The sequence below is a fragment of the Neolamprologus multifasciatus genome, chromosome 1 (genome assembly GCF_963576455.1).
Source record: "Neolamprologus multifasciatus chromosome 1, fNeoMul1.2, whole genome shotgun sequence".
NCBI lineage: Eukaryota > Metazoa > Chordata > Actinopteri > Cichliformes > Cichlidae > Neolamprologus > Neolamprologus multifasciatus.
In genome coordinates, this window is record NC_140439.1 from 1,098,489 (window position 1) to 1,113,283 (window position 14,795).

Genomic DNA, 14,795 nt, shown 5'->3' on the forward strand with positions numbered 1-14,795 from the left:
TATATATACATATATATATGTATATATATATGTGTGTGTATATATTAGGGGTGCCACAATACTCGTATCGATATTGAACCGTTCGGTTCGGTGCGCACATGTATCGAACAATACAAAATTTTTAATTTATTCTATCAACTTTCCTTCTGACGATGCTGTCTGCGTTGAGCGCTCAGTGGATCTGTGCTTGACAGTGCAGCCTAGGCGCAGTAGTCGAACGCAGATTCACTGAGCGCAGGACAAGCTAGCGAGACAGAAGTTAAGCTCTCGTTGCAACATGGCAAATTGAACCTCCCCCACCCTAATTCAGATGAGGCGTTTGGAACTATTTCGGTTTTCATGTGACGTATGTTACAAAAGTAACACAAAAGTAAAACAAAAGTAAAACAGTATGTCGGATGTGCCACGCAATGCTCAATTACATGGGTGGGAACTACTGCGTTAGCGCAGTTTGCTTGTTAACGTGTTGACGCCGTCCGGCCCCACGCACGGGGCAATCCGCGGTAGCTCGTTAACGGAGATTTGCCGTGTTGTGGCGTTAACGTCATTTCAGATTAACGCTGACAGCACTAGTGGGAACAAAATGTATATGACTGCACATTTACTCCGACATCATCCTAGTGCAAAGACAAGTGGAAGCAGACAAAAACAACAAGCACGCATGCTACAAACTTTACCCGAGTCATTTAGACAGCCGTTAGCACATGATTCTCCTTATGGGGACCTGATATGTTTAATATGCTGCTGAGAATATAGCCCAGAAGAAGCGTATAGTATAGCTTTTAATTTGGAAAGAGCCATTTCTCTGTAATAAACTCTCTTTTCCAAAGATGAGGGATTTCTCCATCAGATAGATTTATTATTATTATTTGTTATATATTATTTATTTATCCCTTTGTTGTTTCAGCAACATTAAATTTAAAAACTGTACATTTGAGTTAAAATATATATTTATAATTTTAATAAATGACAAATTAAAAAAGCATGAAAAATTTTTTTTGTATCGAAAAAATATCGAACCGTGAATTTTGTGTATCATTGCACCCCTAAAATAAATAAATAAATATAATATATATATATATATATATATATATATATATATATATATATATATATATATATATATGTATATGTATATATATATATATATGTATATGTATATGTATATATATATATATACACACACACACACACACACACACAGGAGGAAATTCCATAAATTCTATCCGGTGGGAAATTTAAAAACTCAAAATAATGTCACGGTTCCTCGAGGTCTACAGACCTGCATTAGTCTGTTTATTACTCTGTCACATTTACAATACACATTTCACAAATAACAGATGAAAACAGTAATAAATCCTTTACAGCAGGAGAAACCAAAAATCAGATAGTCATCATTAAATATCTATATATCTTTGTATACTTTAAACATGACGTCTGTCATCCATACGCCCCGGATACTGACTCATTCCACTTTATTCACAGAATCTTCAGGCTGGAGCAGAAGTTCCTGTTCAGCTGTTTCATTTTCAATATTTTAGTATATACTTAGACAACAAACCAGGAGGGCCTCACACATTTCACTCATTGGTTTTGACAGAAAAATCACACTGACCACCAAACATGCTGAGAAAACGTAGCACTACCAACAGAAATCCACATTAAAGACAACCTGGAGGGATGTTTTCATGTTTCAGCACTTGGAGCTGCACAGGCTGAGACAACGTACTGTGTCTTTAGTTTCTGGTCATATTGAATTGCAAATTCTTCCACTACTGTTTTTTTTTTTTTTAAACAGCTGCCGTGTGCAACATAACACAAGGATTGGAAGCAAGTATTTGAAAGTCAAATAAGGTTAAACAAAGATGTCGCTCTGACGAACCAGAATCATGTCATTCCTTTCTATTATACAAAAACAAAAAAACAAAAACAAAACTACAGTACATCCTTCAGTTGTATTTTTGTGTGTTGGATCATTTAACTTGACAAGCAAGAAAGGAATACACACAACAGCAACTGTTGAAAACCAATTTACACCTACGAGTGAAGAAAGTGGGACTTGAGCATCAAACCATCTGGGCCTTTATCACCAGGCTGCGACTGTGGGGAACAAAAAAAAAAAAACTGAATGAAATGATGGTGGGAAGAAGATGGCTTAGAAGATGGGAATGTAGTTGTCGATCTTGGCGCGGTGCCGCTGGGCGATGCACTCGGCGATCCAGACAATGTTCCTGCACTCTTGCTCCTTCAGCTTGACGTAGGCGTAGAAAACACTGAAGTGGAACTGGTTGAGGAAGGCCAGCTTATTCAGCTTCACCTACAAACATAAAGGAGGTGGAAAGACAAGGTTAGTACTGATGTCAAAGAATAAAAAATGAAAACAAAAGACATGGTCAAGGTTGACACAAATGGATCCAACTTCAATCTCTCTATTAGCTCAGCCCAATCTTTTCTAAACTGGCAGTTCAGTTTCATTTATATTTCAGATACTCATCATTGCAGAGCTTGTCAGGTATTCCTTTACTCAAGATGCTGGACTAAGCTTTTTTTTGCACATATTGCAACTCAAGTGAAACGGTAAATGGACTGATTCCTCTACAGCACTACTCTGCCAGAGTACAACATTCACCCATTCACATGAGCACTGTAACTACTACTCACACACATTCACACTCTGATGGATGCAACTTGTGGTTCATATCTTGCCCAAGGACATTTGGCATGCGGACTGGGGGGAGCCAGGGATCGAACCGTCAACCTTCCGATCAGTAGATGATCTACCTCCGGAGCTACAGCCGCCCCACATGTTAACGACTTTACATGACTTCCACACAGGAAACTAAACACAAAATCCCAAAACACCATAAATATCCATGTTGTCTAACAAAAGCAAAAATTATTTAAAATCTAGTGTAAAAGGTTCTTAGTCTGAGTGACAATTATGCACATTTGTTGATTTTTCCTTTAAGCAAAGCCATCCTGTAACAACGCTATGATAATTATAAGAAAGGACATTATTTGAAGATGCTCAAAGTTGTAAATAACAGTTGTTTTTTTTCCCCAATTGTGGCACTGATTGGCTGAGTGGCAGTCATCTTTTCTGCCTATTAGTGATGGGTCGGTCGCGAACGAAATAGCTCTTAGAGCCGGCTCTTTGACGTGAACGATGTGAGCCGGCTCCTTATCGCGAGCCGTTTTTTTTTTTCCTTTCTCTCACTCTCTCTCTCGCACTTTTTTTCGGCTTCACTCAGCATGCGAGCCTTGTGCTTTACGCTGGGAAGAGGGGGGAGGGGCGGTAGCAGTAGCACAGGAACAGAGCGGGAGGGAGAGAGAAAGAGAGCCAGGGACAACAACGTCACATTAGAAAGGTATAGTAATCATCCACAACTATTTTCAGTTGCAGATGATAAAGGATTCAGAAAATTTATTCATGCAGGTCCATATGACAGAGAATATGCATGTTCTTTTTGTTTTCATATTTTAATTTATATTTAATGGTGGCTGTAGCTCAGGTGGCAGAGCAGGTCAGCCACTAATCAGAAGGTAGGTGGCTTGATCCCAGGCTGCCTCCTGGCTGCATGCCAAATATCCTTTGGCAAGATACTAACCCCATATTTGCCTACTGGTGGCGCCTGTGTCCGGCAGCCTCGCCTCTGTCAGTGCGCCCCAGGGCAGCTGTGGCTACAATGTAGCTTGCCATCGCCAGTGTGTGAATGCGTGTGTGAATGGGTGAATGACTGAATGTAGTGTAAAGCACTTTGGGGTCTTTAAGGACTAGAAAAGCGCTATACAAATGCAGGCCATTTACCATTTAATCGTATTGTGGTTTGCAGTGTTTTGTGTTTTTTTACTTTAAATTTGTTTAAAAGGAAAAACTTGAAAATTTAAATAGTTAAAAGTTGAAATGTGAATAGTTGGTTTTTGTATTATATGATTTATTTATTACATTTTATGTGGAGTGAATAAATAAAAGTATATTTACGGTGGCCCCTACAGACAAAGCACGTAAAAACTCCAAAGCACGTAAAAACTCAAAACGCATACAAAAGACAACAGAAGTGCTCCAGGATGCTGGGCGCAGTGTTGAGCTTTTGTTACCTAGTGGCTACACAAGCCAGCAAGTACCAACGACCGGATTTGGTGTGTGGTAGTAACAGTTAAATGAACATTTTTTTTTTAAATTATTTGAATATATATGAGTGCTTGTGTATAAATACACAAACAATACACATATGCTTTCAATTGTGTAATTTAAGTGATCTAGGTAACTCTGTTTTGGAAGTTCAGTTAACGCTAGAAATGTGTTTTAGAATTTGTACGTGTTTTGTCTCTAGGGGCCACCGCATATATTTATATATAAACATATAAATAAAACCACTTCTTTTTTTTTACATTAGTAATTCCTTTTGTGCAAAATTTTATATTATTGTTAATAATAAATTAATTAAAGCAACAAAACAACCTGAAGAGCCGGTTTGGAGCCGAAAGAGCCGGCTCTTTTTAGTGAGCTGAGCCGAAAGAGCCGGTTCTCTAAAAAGAGCCGGAAATCCCATCACTACTGCCTATAGAAAAAACTATTTGACTAATCATCACTAGTCTTTATCAGACGTACCAGTCGTTTAATGGTTTTACATTGACGCCCAATGCCAGTAAATGTTATGCAGCCGTCTGCCACAAGATGGAGCTTCATTGTTGAGAAACAACATAACTGTTAATCTAGGCCCGATCGCTTGTTAAGACTATTACTGTTAGTTCTTTTAAAGGTGAAAGATCGCGGATACAAGCGGAAGAAAAGAGCTTTCTCTAAAGGATGGATGGGCTCTTCTTTAGCACAGGGTAGAGCCCAGCAGAGGCAGTCGCATCTGGGTATGAGGTTCTGACCAGGCACGTCCTACCGGGAGGCGGCACTGGGGTACACCCAGGACAGGCTGGAGGGATCATCTCCCTGGGGTGGCCTGGGAACACCTCGATGTGTCCTCACTACGTTTTCACAATGCGCATCATTCATAATGCGCCACACTTTACCATTGTTAATTTGTCATATTTTAATAATAGATGAATATCTTTTGTAGTAACCATAAGTATCGTCTTGATGCATGCTTGATCATCCAGGTAAGTAAATCCCCAAAGGTCGATTCTGTTCATCTGGACGTTTTCAGTGGGAGAAATGCTACGTCCAGATGGACAGAAACAACCTTTGTATCATGTTTAATATCGGTTTATGTGTTTTTCCTCACTGTCCTTTGGAGTAATGCACAACGTGGGGTGCTGCACAGTTAAGCGGCATGATTCATAATAAAAGAATGTGAATAATGGTAACAAATCGCTTTATTTTGAGCATTTCTGGGGTTCTCAAAACCTGATATCGGAGTGTTCTAGTTGGACAGTCAGATTTTTTTTCTCCCCTTTTACTTTCCTGGCTTGGAGAAATGACGGGCTTCAGACCTGGAGCTGTTCCAGCAATCATCATGGGGATGTGAGGTGTTTGGATAATAATATGGACAACCTGTGTGAGGCGGTTAAGGCTCTCACACAGTCAAATAGTTGGATGTGTGTAGTGTTGCAGTGAGACGCAGCCACACTCACACCATGTCGTGACTGTACTGGCTTTACTGGGATGTAAGAAATTCTGCTGTATAAAATATTCTGAAGGCAAGACAAATCACTGAAAATGAATCTAATAACCACACATACAAACCTGCATTAATCCAGCAAAGTTAAAGTCAGCATGCTGTAAATAATAACAGCTTTGAACAATTAGTTCAAATGTAGAGGTCTGTGACTATTACACGACAGAGGTTAATATTGGGTGTAAAAAGGTCTTTGTGAGGGAGGGATGCATGTGCTTCACCTCATGCTCAAAGAAACGGTCCTCCAGGGTTTTATCTCCCGGGTTGCTACCGGCGCCCTCAAACAGCAGCTTGTACTCCTGAAGATGCAAGAACAAGTTTATGCTTTAACACAGACGTTAAACTGAAAGATTGAACCTCGATGGACAATGACAGACACCAAAGCACAAACTGGAAGATGAAAGTGAAAACAACTTGAAACATATGAGTTCAATGATGTTTCTATGGGGAATTCTGCAGGCCATTTCTGAACTTACAGGGTAAAAATCAGCTACAGCCTTGACCTGCTCATAGTCATCGGCACGGGCCAGCTGAGCAAGGCCTTCTGGGTAAAGCTTGCCACAGTGGGGAAAGAGTTTGGCACGGTCCTCTTTGGACAGCTCTGTGCCAAATGAGTTGATGGTGATGATGAAGGCTCTCCTGTCAGCTTCAAACTGCAGATACAGAGGCGAAGAAGAACAGTGATGAGTCAAGTTAAAGACGCTTCAGTGTCTTCGTGAGCAAACCTGCTCAGTGATAAAAGACCTCCCAGAGAACCAGAAGGAAGACAAGTGACATGTTCCTAAATCAGACTGAGGCCTCACCTCCAGAATAGGACACATGGTGTCAGCAGTCGTTCCTCCCAAGTTGGAGCAGAACTTGTAGAAAGCCTCCAGATAAGCCTGAGAACAAAATCTACTTAATGTATTTTACATGACAGCTTTACATAAATGCATAACAATTTCACACCAGTTCTGAATTTAAACTATGTAACAACTAGTCTGAGCTTGGAAAGAAAAGCGTCTGGACTTCTTTAAGTAGCTTGAAGATGTTTCACCTCTCATCCGAGAAGCTTCTTCAGTTCTAGGGTCAAATGGAGAGTCCCAGATTTAAGCTCTGTGGGGGTAACCCACCGAGAGGGACAATGGACCCCCTAATGATCCTCTACCTAATCACACGAGCCAAGGTGTGAAAACAGGTGTAGGTCACAATCAGCCAAGGTTTCGGGTGAGCTCATTGTGAAACCTAGCCCCACCCCATCATGTGATCATGTGAATTGTGACCGACACCCGTTTTTACACCTTGGCTCATGTGATTGGGTAGAGGATCATTAGGGGGTCCATTGTCCCTCTCGGTGGGTAACCCCCACAGAGTTTAAATCTGGGACTCTCCACCATTTGACCCTAGAACTGAAGAAGCTTCTCTGCTGAGAGGTGAAACGTCTTCAAGCTACTTAAAGAAGTCCAGACTATTCTTTCCAAGCTCCTTAGACTACGATGACCTGGATGACTGAGAACCTTCACAGTTATATAACTACTTTTAATGCTTCCATTAAATATTAAGAATATCTCCAACTCCCACGGGCACAAACTGGTTAACTTGTTCTTACTGATACGAAATCAATTGTCAGAAAATACCACGTGCTTTACCATATTCTGTGTTTCTCTGCCCATAATGATTTGGCCAGACTGGCAGACTAACGGGATGTTCACAGGACATTGGTAACTTGCAACTTAATACCTCCTGGTTATTCAAGTGAAAGCTAGAAGTCTGACAATTTCTCACAGAATCACAACTTCTCTGCCCTCAGCTTCCAGACTGACATCCACAGAACTATTAAAACTGTTTATTCTGTGACAAACGCTGGAAAGATTAGGAGCTACAACAATATCTGCAGTTGTCTACTAGAACACAACTGCCAGAGAGTTAATTAAAGATCGATACAATGACACGTTGCTTTATCAGTATTAATGTTTAAGTTGGAACAATTGTGCTCGACTACTGTTGATCTTAATTATTTAATTTTTATTGGTTTTTGACTTCTTCTTCTTCTGTTGGAGTAATTATGGTCTTTGAATTTCTGTTTCTTTAACTGAGTTAACTTCTGAGTTTCAGCTTTTACTGTCACATTTTTGCCTTTTTTGCTGTCATTTTATTTATTCACTTGCTTATGTGGACAGATTATGCTTTTTGCAACACATTGTGATTTCACCTGGAATGACAATGACTGTATAAATAAAGCTTAGCTCAGTTATTAATAAACTCTACCTTGTAAAGGGTGTTACGAATGATTTCAATGTTCATTTCATCCAAGTCCTGCTCAGATATGCAGTCCTGGAAGAACGCAGCTATTGAAAAGAAGAAAAAAAAACAAAACAGAAATCAATATTTAGTGTTTTCCTCAGCTTTGGCGCCATCTCCTGTTCAACATAAGACATCACAATTCAGGTTTTACACCCCTGCTGGTTGGTGCCCATTCAGAGTAGGTATAAAGCTATCTTAAGTATGATACACAGATGTCAATACAAATGTGTCGCATAAAGACAAACATTATGTTACTGCTTTGAAAAGTGAAAGCTAAACGCTACACCGACTGAAGGTGCGTGAGAGTTACCTTGACCAAATGAGAGTGACAACTTTCAGCCAAACTATAAGCGACTCACGTCTTTTTTTTCTTTTTTCTTTTTTAAACAGGAAACCAAAGAAAGAAAATTAATAAACTTGAAAAGGGCAGAGCCACCGTTGTGAAAACCAATTTGAGTTTTAGATTTAGGGGAGTGATAAAGTTTTTTTTGAGGGCCTGTTCTTATTGCATAAAACCCCTGAATATTATTATGATGATGGAAAAGTCATATACAGATATTCACCCAGTGGTGTGTCCACAAGGATGGCATTGTAGAGCTCGGCGGGGGTCTGCGCAATGTTGACTGCCTCCATCTGTTCAAAGCTGCCCAGCGGGTGACACTTGGGCACCAGTTCAGAAATGGCCCGCTGGTGCAGAGTGCCCGTGATCAGCAGGATGACGTTATCGATCATATAGCTGTAGCTAAAGCCCAAAGGAAGGAGGGGAGGGATCGTCACAAATGTTCTACACTGTTATACTTTATAGAACAGAAATGTTACTTTACCGATTAAGGGCAAATACTTTACAGTACTTCAAAGTACTGCAGTGTCTACTGTTATTTACATGACAGTGCCAAATTTTAAATTAATTAATAATATGATATTCAGAAATTGTGCTAACAGACGTCTGTACTCAATTCAACTCGACCGGTTTAGCTTACGTGATGAAGTCCATGAAGCTGGCCAGCGGTTCATATGACTGGTTTCTCATGTGGCGAAACTCCACCACCATCTTCTCCTTTAGCTTGTCGTCAATAACGGACACGGTGAGAGGAGACGCCTCGTTTGCCAAGAAGCTGCCATAGTCTGTGCTCTGCAGGTGGAGCTTCAAGTCTGTAGGACAAACAGTTAGTCAGGGCTCTATTATTCTAAGGGTTAAAGTTTGAAACTAGAACTGCTAAAAATCTGTGGCTATAAATCTAGTTTTATATTAACATACAAAGAAACATAGTTTGTTTAGATGCTGGCTAATACAACAAAAAGCAGTATGAAGGTTTCCCCATAATGTTACCTTACTTGGTTATTTAAGAATTGTTAAATGTAGACTTGCAGTGTTGTACGGCAGCTTTTATTTTCTATAAAGAATTTTGCACTTCACTGACAAGATATTTTTTTGTCTTTTCAAACCAATTTCTCAACTGATTTGCGGTCCAACTTTCAGCTGCAGTGCCCCTGCATTTGTTGCTGTTCCTGTCTCTCAACCCAACTGCTAACTTGACTAGAAATTTGGCTACCTGGTCTTGGTTGTGTCCTAATCTGTCTCACGTTCATAAGTCTCTCTTGGAAAATAAATTTTAATCAAACACCTTGAAGGGAGTGCTGTAATTTGACGCTGAAATGTAACTGAACTGAATTCATCCCTGCCCGCTCCGTGCAGGTGAGCATAACACAAGAAGCGTCTGCTATAAGAAAATCTCAGTTATAATGATGTTAGCTAGTATTAGTTAGCAAGATATGAACCGAATGGTCACAGAAAAGGTAGAGAAAATGTTAACAGGAACACTGTAAAATCTCTTCTGACTATAATTTCACTTCCCTTAAAACTGGGAAGTGAGCAATAAACAGCAATATAGCCGGTGTTGTGCCAAATTAGGTATCCCCGACAGAATTTGTTTCCCCTGCGTCGGAAGCACACGCTGGACTGTCCAAATCACGGACAAATAGTATCCCACATTGTTGATTTTTAGTTTACAAACACTTCTTATAATGACTAACCACTCCTGACATTTTTGAGATGTTAGCTCTTTATACAACGAAGTTATAGTGGGATACAAATAATATCAGGCTGATCCTGCCACAATTTGTTCCCCCTGTGTAAATCACGGACAAACAGTATCCCACATTGCTGATTTTTCGTTCACAAACACTTCTTATTATGACGCATTACTCCTGAAACTTTGGAGGATTTAGCTCTTTATATAGTAAAGTTACAGGAGAATAAAAATAGTTATCAGCCAAAACGTTAATGGTTTGTTAAAAAATAATCCCATCTGATACCCGTGAGCAATAAATATATAATTTTCTGTTGTAACCCTCAAACTGAATGGTAATGTAACGATACTAATTTTTCACTTTTTCACAAAATGAAAACTTCAGTACTTCTTGGTGCTCCCAGCACAGGGGAAACAAATTCTGTCGGGGATACCTACTTTGGCACAACACCGGCCCTTGCTTGGGTTAATTTTAGCTAGCTACGCAGGATACAGACATATGACAGCAAGCTTGACGAACACAGTCTCAAATTATTTCACTTTAACGTGTGGCAGTTATCGATGTTGAGCTTGGCGACTAGATTATAACAGAAATTGGGACGACTTATATCAACAGTAAAACAGACACTAACGTTTAACAGCTAACTAGCTTTAAGCGCTAGCTTGTGGAATTAGCTGGCGTCTAGCTATTAGCCGCTAGCTATCCATTTTAACTCACCTTCCAGCGTCTCACACTGGACGAGATTTAAATAATCCGCCTGCGACAGTATTCCAGCTTTAAAACCTCTCACCAGCCCCTCCAGGTAGCCGTTATCGACGTTAAAATAGAGCTCAGAGAAAGGCATCCTGTCCGACCGTCAGACCCGTCTCTGCCACAGGATTCACTTTCAGTCCGGCTGGTTAGCACTAGCATCAGCTGACTGAACCACGTGACAGTCATCTGATCAGTCACCTGCTCATGATTTCATTACTGTATTGACAAATGACTTTGGCTGTTTGTATTCACAGTTTGCTTTATTACCAGCTCTGTTTCCAAAGCACATGATATTTATATTAGTTTTTGCATTACAATCCACACAAATAGAGGAAAACAACATGAGACCAAGTCTGTCACAGTCAACAAGCTGTTGTTGTGGCACCCTGAGTATTTTGAGCATCAAGAACAAGGTCCCCCCCATCATCTTTTGTTGCTATTGTTGTGACAATAGTTTGCAACATAGCACAGAGCGAAAAGCTCATTTGCTCCTCCCTGATGTGATGTTAGGGCGATATTTAGTTTCGCCAGTAGGTGGCAGTGGCGGCTCAGATAAATGGGTGACTGGCAAAATAATCCCTCACAAAAGTAACGCAGGCCACTTTATATTAATTGAACCTGTCAGTAACACAGAACTGTTTTGCTGTGTTTCAGGTGAGAGCAATATACGAGCACTACATACATTTATGTAAAGTTGATACTTATTTAACATGGTTGAAATGTAATTCTTGTTTATATGGCGTTTAATGTGACCGAATAAGAGAGTTGTTTCACGTTATCCGTGGGCAACGCTAGTAACGTTTGTGTGCTAGCTAAGTGATGTTTGCCTCCTGCATTAGCCTCTGTAACTGTGTTGTTCCATCAGTAATATGAAAGAGTTCTGTTAGCTGGTTTCAGTTAAAGTTATAGGAAATAAACCACCCAGTACATGTTATGTTGTCTATTATTTACTGGTTTATTGTCTGTCATTTTCTCTGTGTACTAAGGGCTGATTACTAAAGGGCCATTACATGTAATCCTTTACAAAAGTAACGCAGGCCAGTTATTGTAATGGCAGCTGTCAGTAACACAGAACTGTTTTGCTGTGTTTCAGCGCAATAAACCTCCTTGTGCACCTGGATGAACCTTGTCTTCCTTCAGTGTGTTGCATTATTGTTATTTTTTTATTATAAGCAGAATAAGATACACCAAAAATCCCGACCGTATCTCGCTTGTTTCTGGTTAAATGCGATAAAATAAATAAATCCTACAGCAGTGACCAAGGCAGGAAAAAAGTGAAGAGACAAAAATAGCACTGAAAACAGTAGAATATGATATAGCTACAATTTTATGAAATAGCGAATACCGAAAAAGTACAAAAATCATTATCATTCATTGTTCTCTGCAGAACAGAAGAATTTAGTTTTGAAAAGTAAAAAGAACTCAAATAGATGAACAATAATTGAATTTTTTTTTAAAAAAACCCAAAAACTCCTGCATACTGTAGTCAGCTTTGTCTCCATCTAGTGGAGACCTACCAGATCTAATGCTGTGATTTTTCTATTCACTCCCACCACAGGTTAGACTGACGCCGCATGTCACTGGAGAGTGGCATTAGTCGAACATCCCTTCGGTGGATATTAGCTACTCACAAATGGCACCCTTACAAACTCCAGCTACTGCAACATCTCAGCGAGGATGACCCAGATCGGGGCACAGAATTTGCAGAATGGGCAAAACAAAAATTGGAACAGGACCCTCACTTCACGCAGAAGATTTTGTTCAGTGATGAGGCAAACTTTTATGTGAGTGGTGAAGTTAACCAACAAAACCACCGCTATTGGTCTGACACTAACCCACATTGGATGGATCCCTCCAAGACTGTTGTGTCTTCACCTTTGTCTGCACTTCAGTATTCCTTTGAATTCCTTTATATCCTGTTTCCATTTTGGTGCAGTTACACTTACATCTTATACCAACTAGTAATTTTTATTTTGTGGTTTATTTTCATATGGTGTTTCTCTTCTCAATAAAAATCTAATTTATTACTCATAAATGACTCATACATTTTTTTATTATAACTGTTCTGTAGGAGTTGAAGTAAAGAATCATCTGTAAGGCCCATCCCTAATGATGCTTTGTTCTTATGTCAGTCTATCCCTTTAGGGCTTTTTTGTCTTCTATAATCACTTTACCTTCCAGTCCAGCGTCCTTTCCACTTATTTGCACCTGAACCAACAGCTCCACCAGCAAATGACTGCTTTCCTCAGCATTTATCCCCACTGCAGTACATTTGTTACAGTCATTGGTGCTGCTGTTTATACACTTCAGTCACTCCCATGTTATTAACATATGTGTGATATGAAAGGCGCTCCTGTGGTTTCTAAAATACTGTCAAAGTCAAAGTGGATTGTTGTTGCACAGAGAGCCCCAGAACAGAAACTTTCTTTTTTTGGTTTAATTACATAGCACATACCAAGCATAATCAACCTCCTCATGGCAATGGATATCATGAACTGCACCTCATGAAATTATTTAAAGTGTGTTAGACATTTATGTTTTTTACACATTTATTCACAACTGTTTTTTCAACTTAATCCTTCCTCAGAATATACATACACATACATACATAACAAATATTAATAAATAACAAAGACAAACACACTCTTTTCCTCCTTGGGATTTTATTGGTTTATATTTTTTCCAACCTAAACAACTGATCTTAATTCATCTAAATTGTGAAGCTTTGAGGTTTTTACTAAAAGGTGTTTCTGTCATGGCAAATTGTGATCATTGGCCATGAAATTTGCTGTCATTCATTATCCAGTCTACGCCCACCTCCAATGTGATGCATGCTATCATGTTCTCTTCTTCTCAATATTCTCTGAAGACCAGCAGCTCCTTAAAGTTCTACCAGTGCATGATCTAAGCATACACACAATACACACAATAAGCAAAGACACAAGCCTTGAAAACGATCTTTGAAGTTTGAAACAGTAATCTAACCGCTACATCCATCCATCCATTCGCTCCCGCTTATCCTTTTCAGGGTCACGGGGGGCGCTGAGCCTATCCCAGCTGTCATAGGGCGAGAGGCGGGGTACACCCTGGACAGGTCACCAGGCTGTTGCAGGTTTTTCAATTAATCTATCCCCACAAGCTGCATGTCTTTGGACTGTGGGAGGAAGCCTATGGCATTATTTTTGTGCCACTATTCTGAGCGCACGTATAAAAATAAATAAATAAATTTGAGCGCACGTGAAAAAAAATTTGCAGGTGCAAGTGTTGCATTTTGAGGAGAAATTTATTTTGAGTAAAAAAAAGCTAAATTTGAGTGAACAAAATTCATTGCTGCGTGCAAAAACTGTATTTCAGTGTTTGCTATTATCCACACACACAATAGCAGCCCCTCTCGCTCAGTTTTTGCATTTGCGCTTGCTCGCAATGTGTTGCCCGTGTGCGTTAAACTCTTTCTGCACACCGTTATATTTGTGCCACAAAACCAGCCAATCACAGACTTGGATGCAAAAAAATCTGATTGGCTGTTTTCATCTCCAATCAGCTCGAAATGACAAAATGCAATATCCCAGAATCCATTTCGTCCAAAACTCAAACGAGGCAGTGGCGGAGGAACGCAGAGTGGCGGAGTTTGAAATATTACTCTTTCTGGGTCACAAAATAAACGTTTAAGATATTTTCATGCAAGAATGGTGCTGTGTGAACTTCAAATATCTGCTCGATTTATCAAGACATCACATATATGCAAAAGTGCACATAAATTTCTCCTCAAAATGCAACACCTGCAAAATGTTTTTACATGTGCTCAAATTTTTTTTATGTGCACTCAGAATAGTGGCACAAAAATAACAACATAGAAGCCAGGGGTACCTGCAAACTCCACACAGAAAGACTATGGCCTGATGGTGGAATTGAACTCAGGACCTTCTTGATGTGAGGCAACAGTGCTAACCACCGTGCCACCACATCCGTCTAGCATTTTATAACTTTCATAGTCACACGTATGATAAATCATAGAGATTTATCCTGAGCATGAAGCTCCACGGTGCTGGGCACTGTGCACAGGGCCCACTACAGGATGTCGGACGCCCTGTTGCCCCT

The 14,795-nt window shown here is 39.8% G+C and overlaps 1 protein-coding gene across 1 annotated transcript; it reads right to left on the reverse strand.

The window, feature by feature from the left end:
* Positions 1-1,267: 1,267 nt before the first annotated feature.
* atp6v0d1 (ATPase H+ transporting V0 subunit d1) lies at positions 1,268-10,871 on the reverse strand. Its single transcript, XM_085156943.1, has 8 exons — positions 10,662-10,871; positions 8,894-9,065; positions 8,477-8,655; positions 7,878-7,957; positions 6,434-6,511; positions 6,107-6,283; positions 5,852-5,929; positions 1,268-2,317 (listed from the first exon to the last, which is right to left on the reverse strand). The coding sequence occupies exons 1-8, from the start codon at positions 10,786-10,788 to the stop codon at positions 2,156-2,158; spliced, it is 1,053 nt and encodes a 350-aa protein (XP_085013069.1). The 5' UTR covers positions 10,789-10,871; the 3' UTR covers positions 1,268-2,155.
* Positions 10,872-14,795: the final 3,924 nt, after the last annotated feature.

Excerpts from the sequence above, each read along its gene's own strand:
- atp6v0d1 (XM_085156943.1), bottom strand. The coding sequence starts at position 10,788 with ATGCCTTTCTCTGAGCTCTATTTTAACGTCGATAACGGCTACCTGGAG. Across the intron at positions 7,958-8,476 it reads CCTTGTGGACACACCACTGG|CTGCGTTCTTCCAGGACTGC; the intron begins GTGAATATCTGT and ends TCTTTTCAATAG. Across the intron at positions 5,930-6,106 it reads CTGTAGCTGATTTTTACCCT|GAGTACAAGCTGCTGTTTGA; the intron begins GTAAGTTCAGAA and ends TTGCATCTTCAG.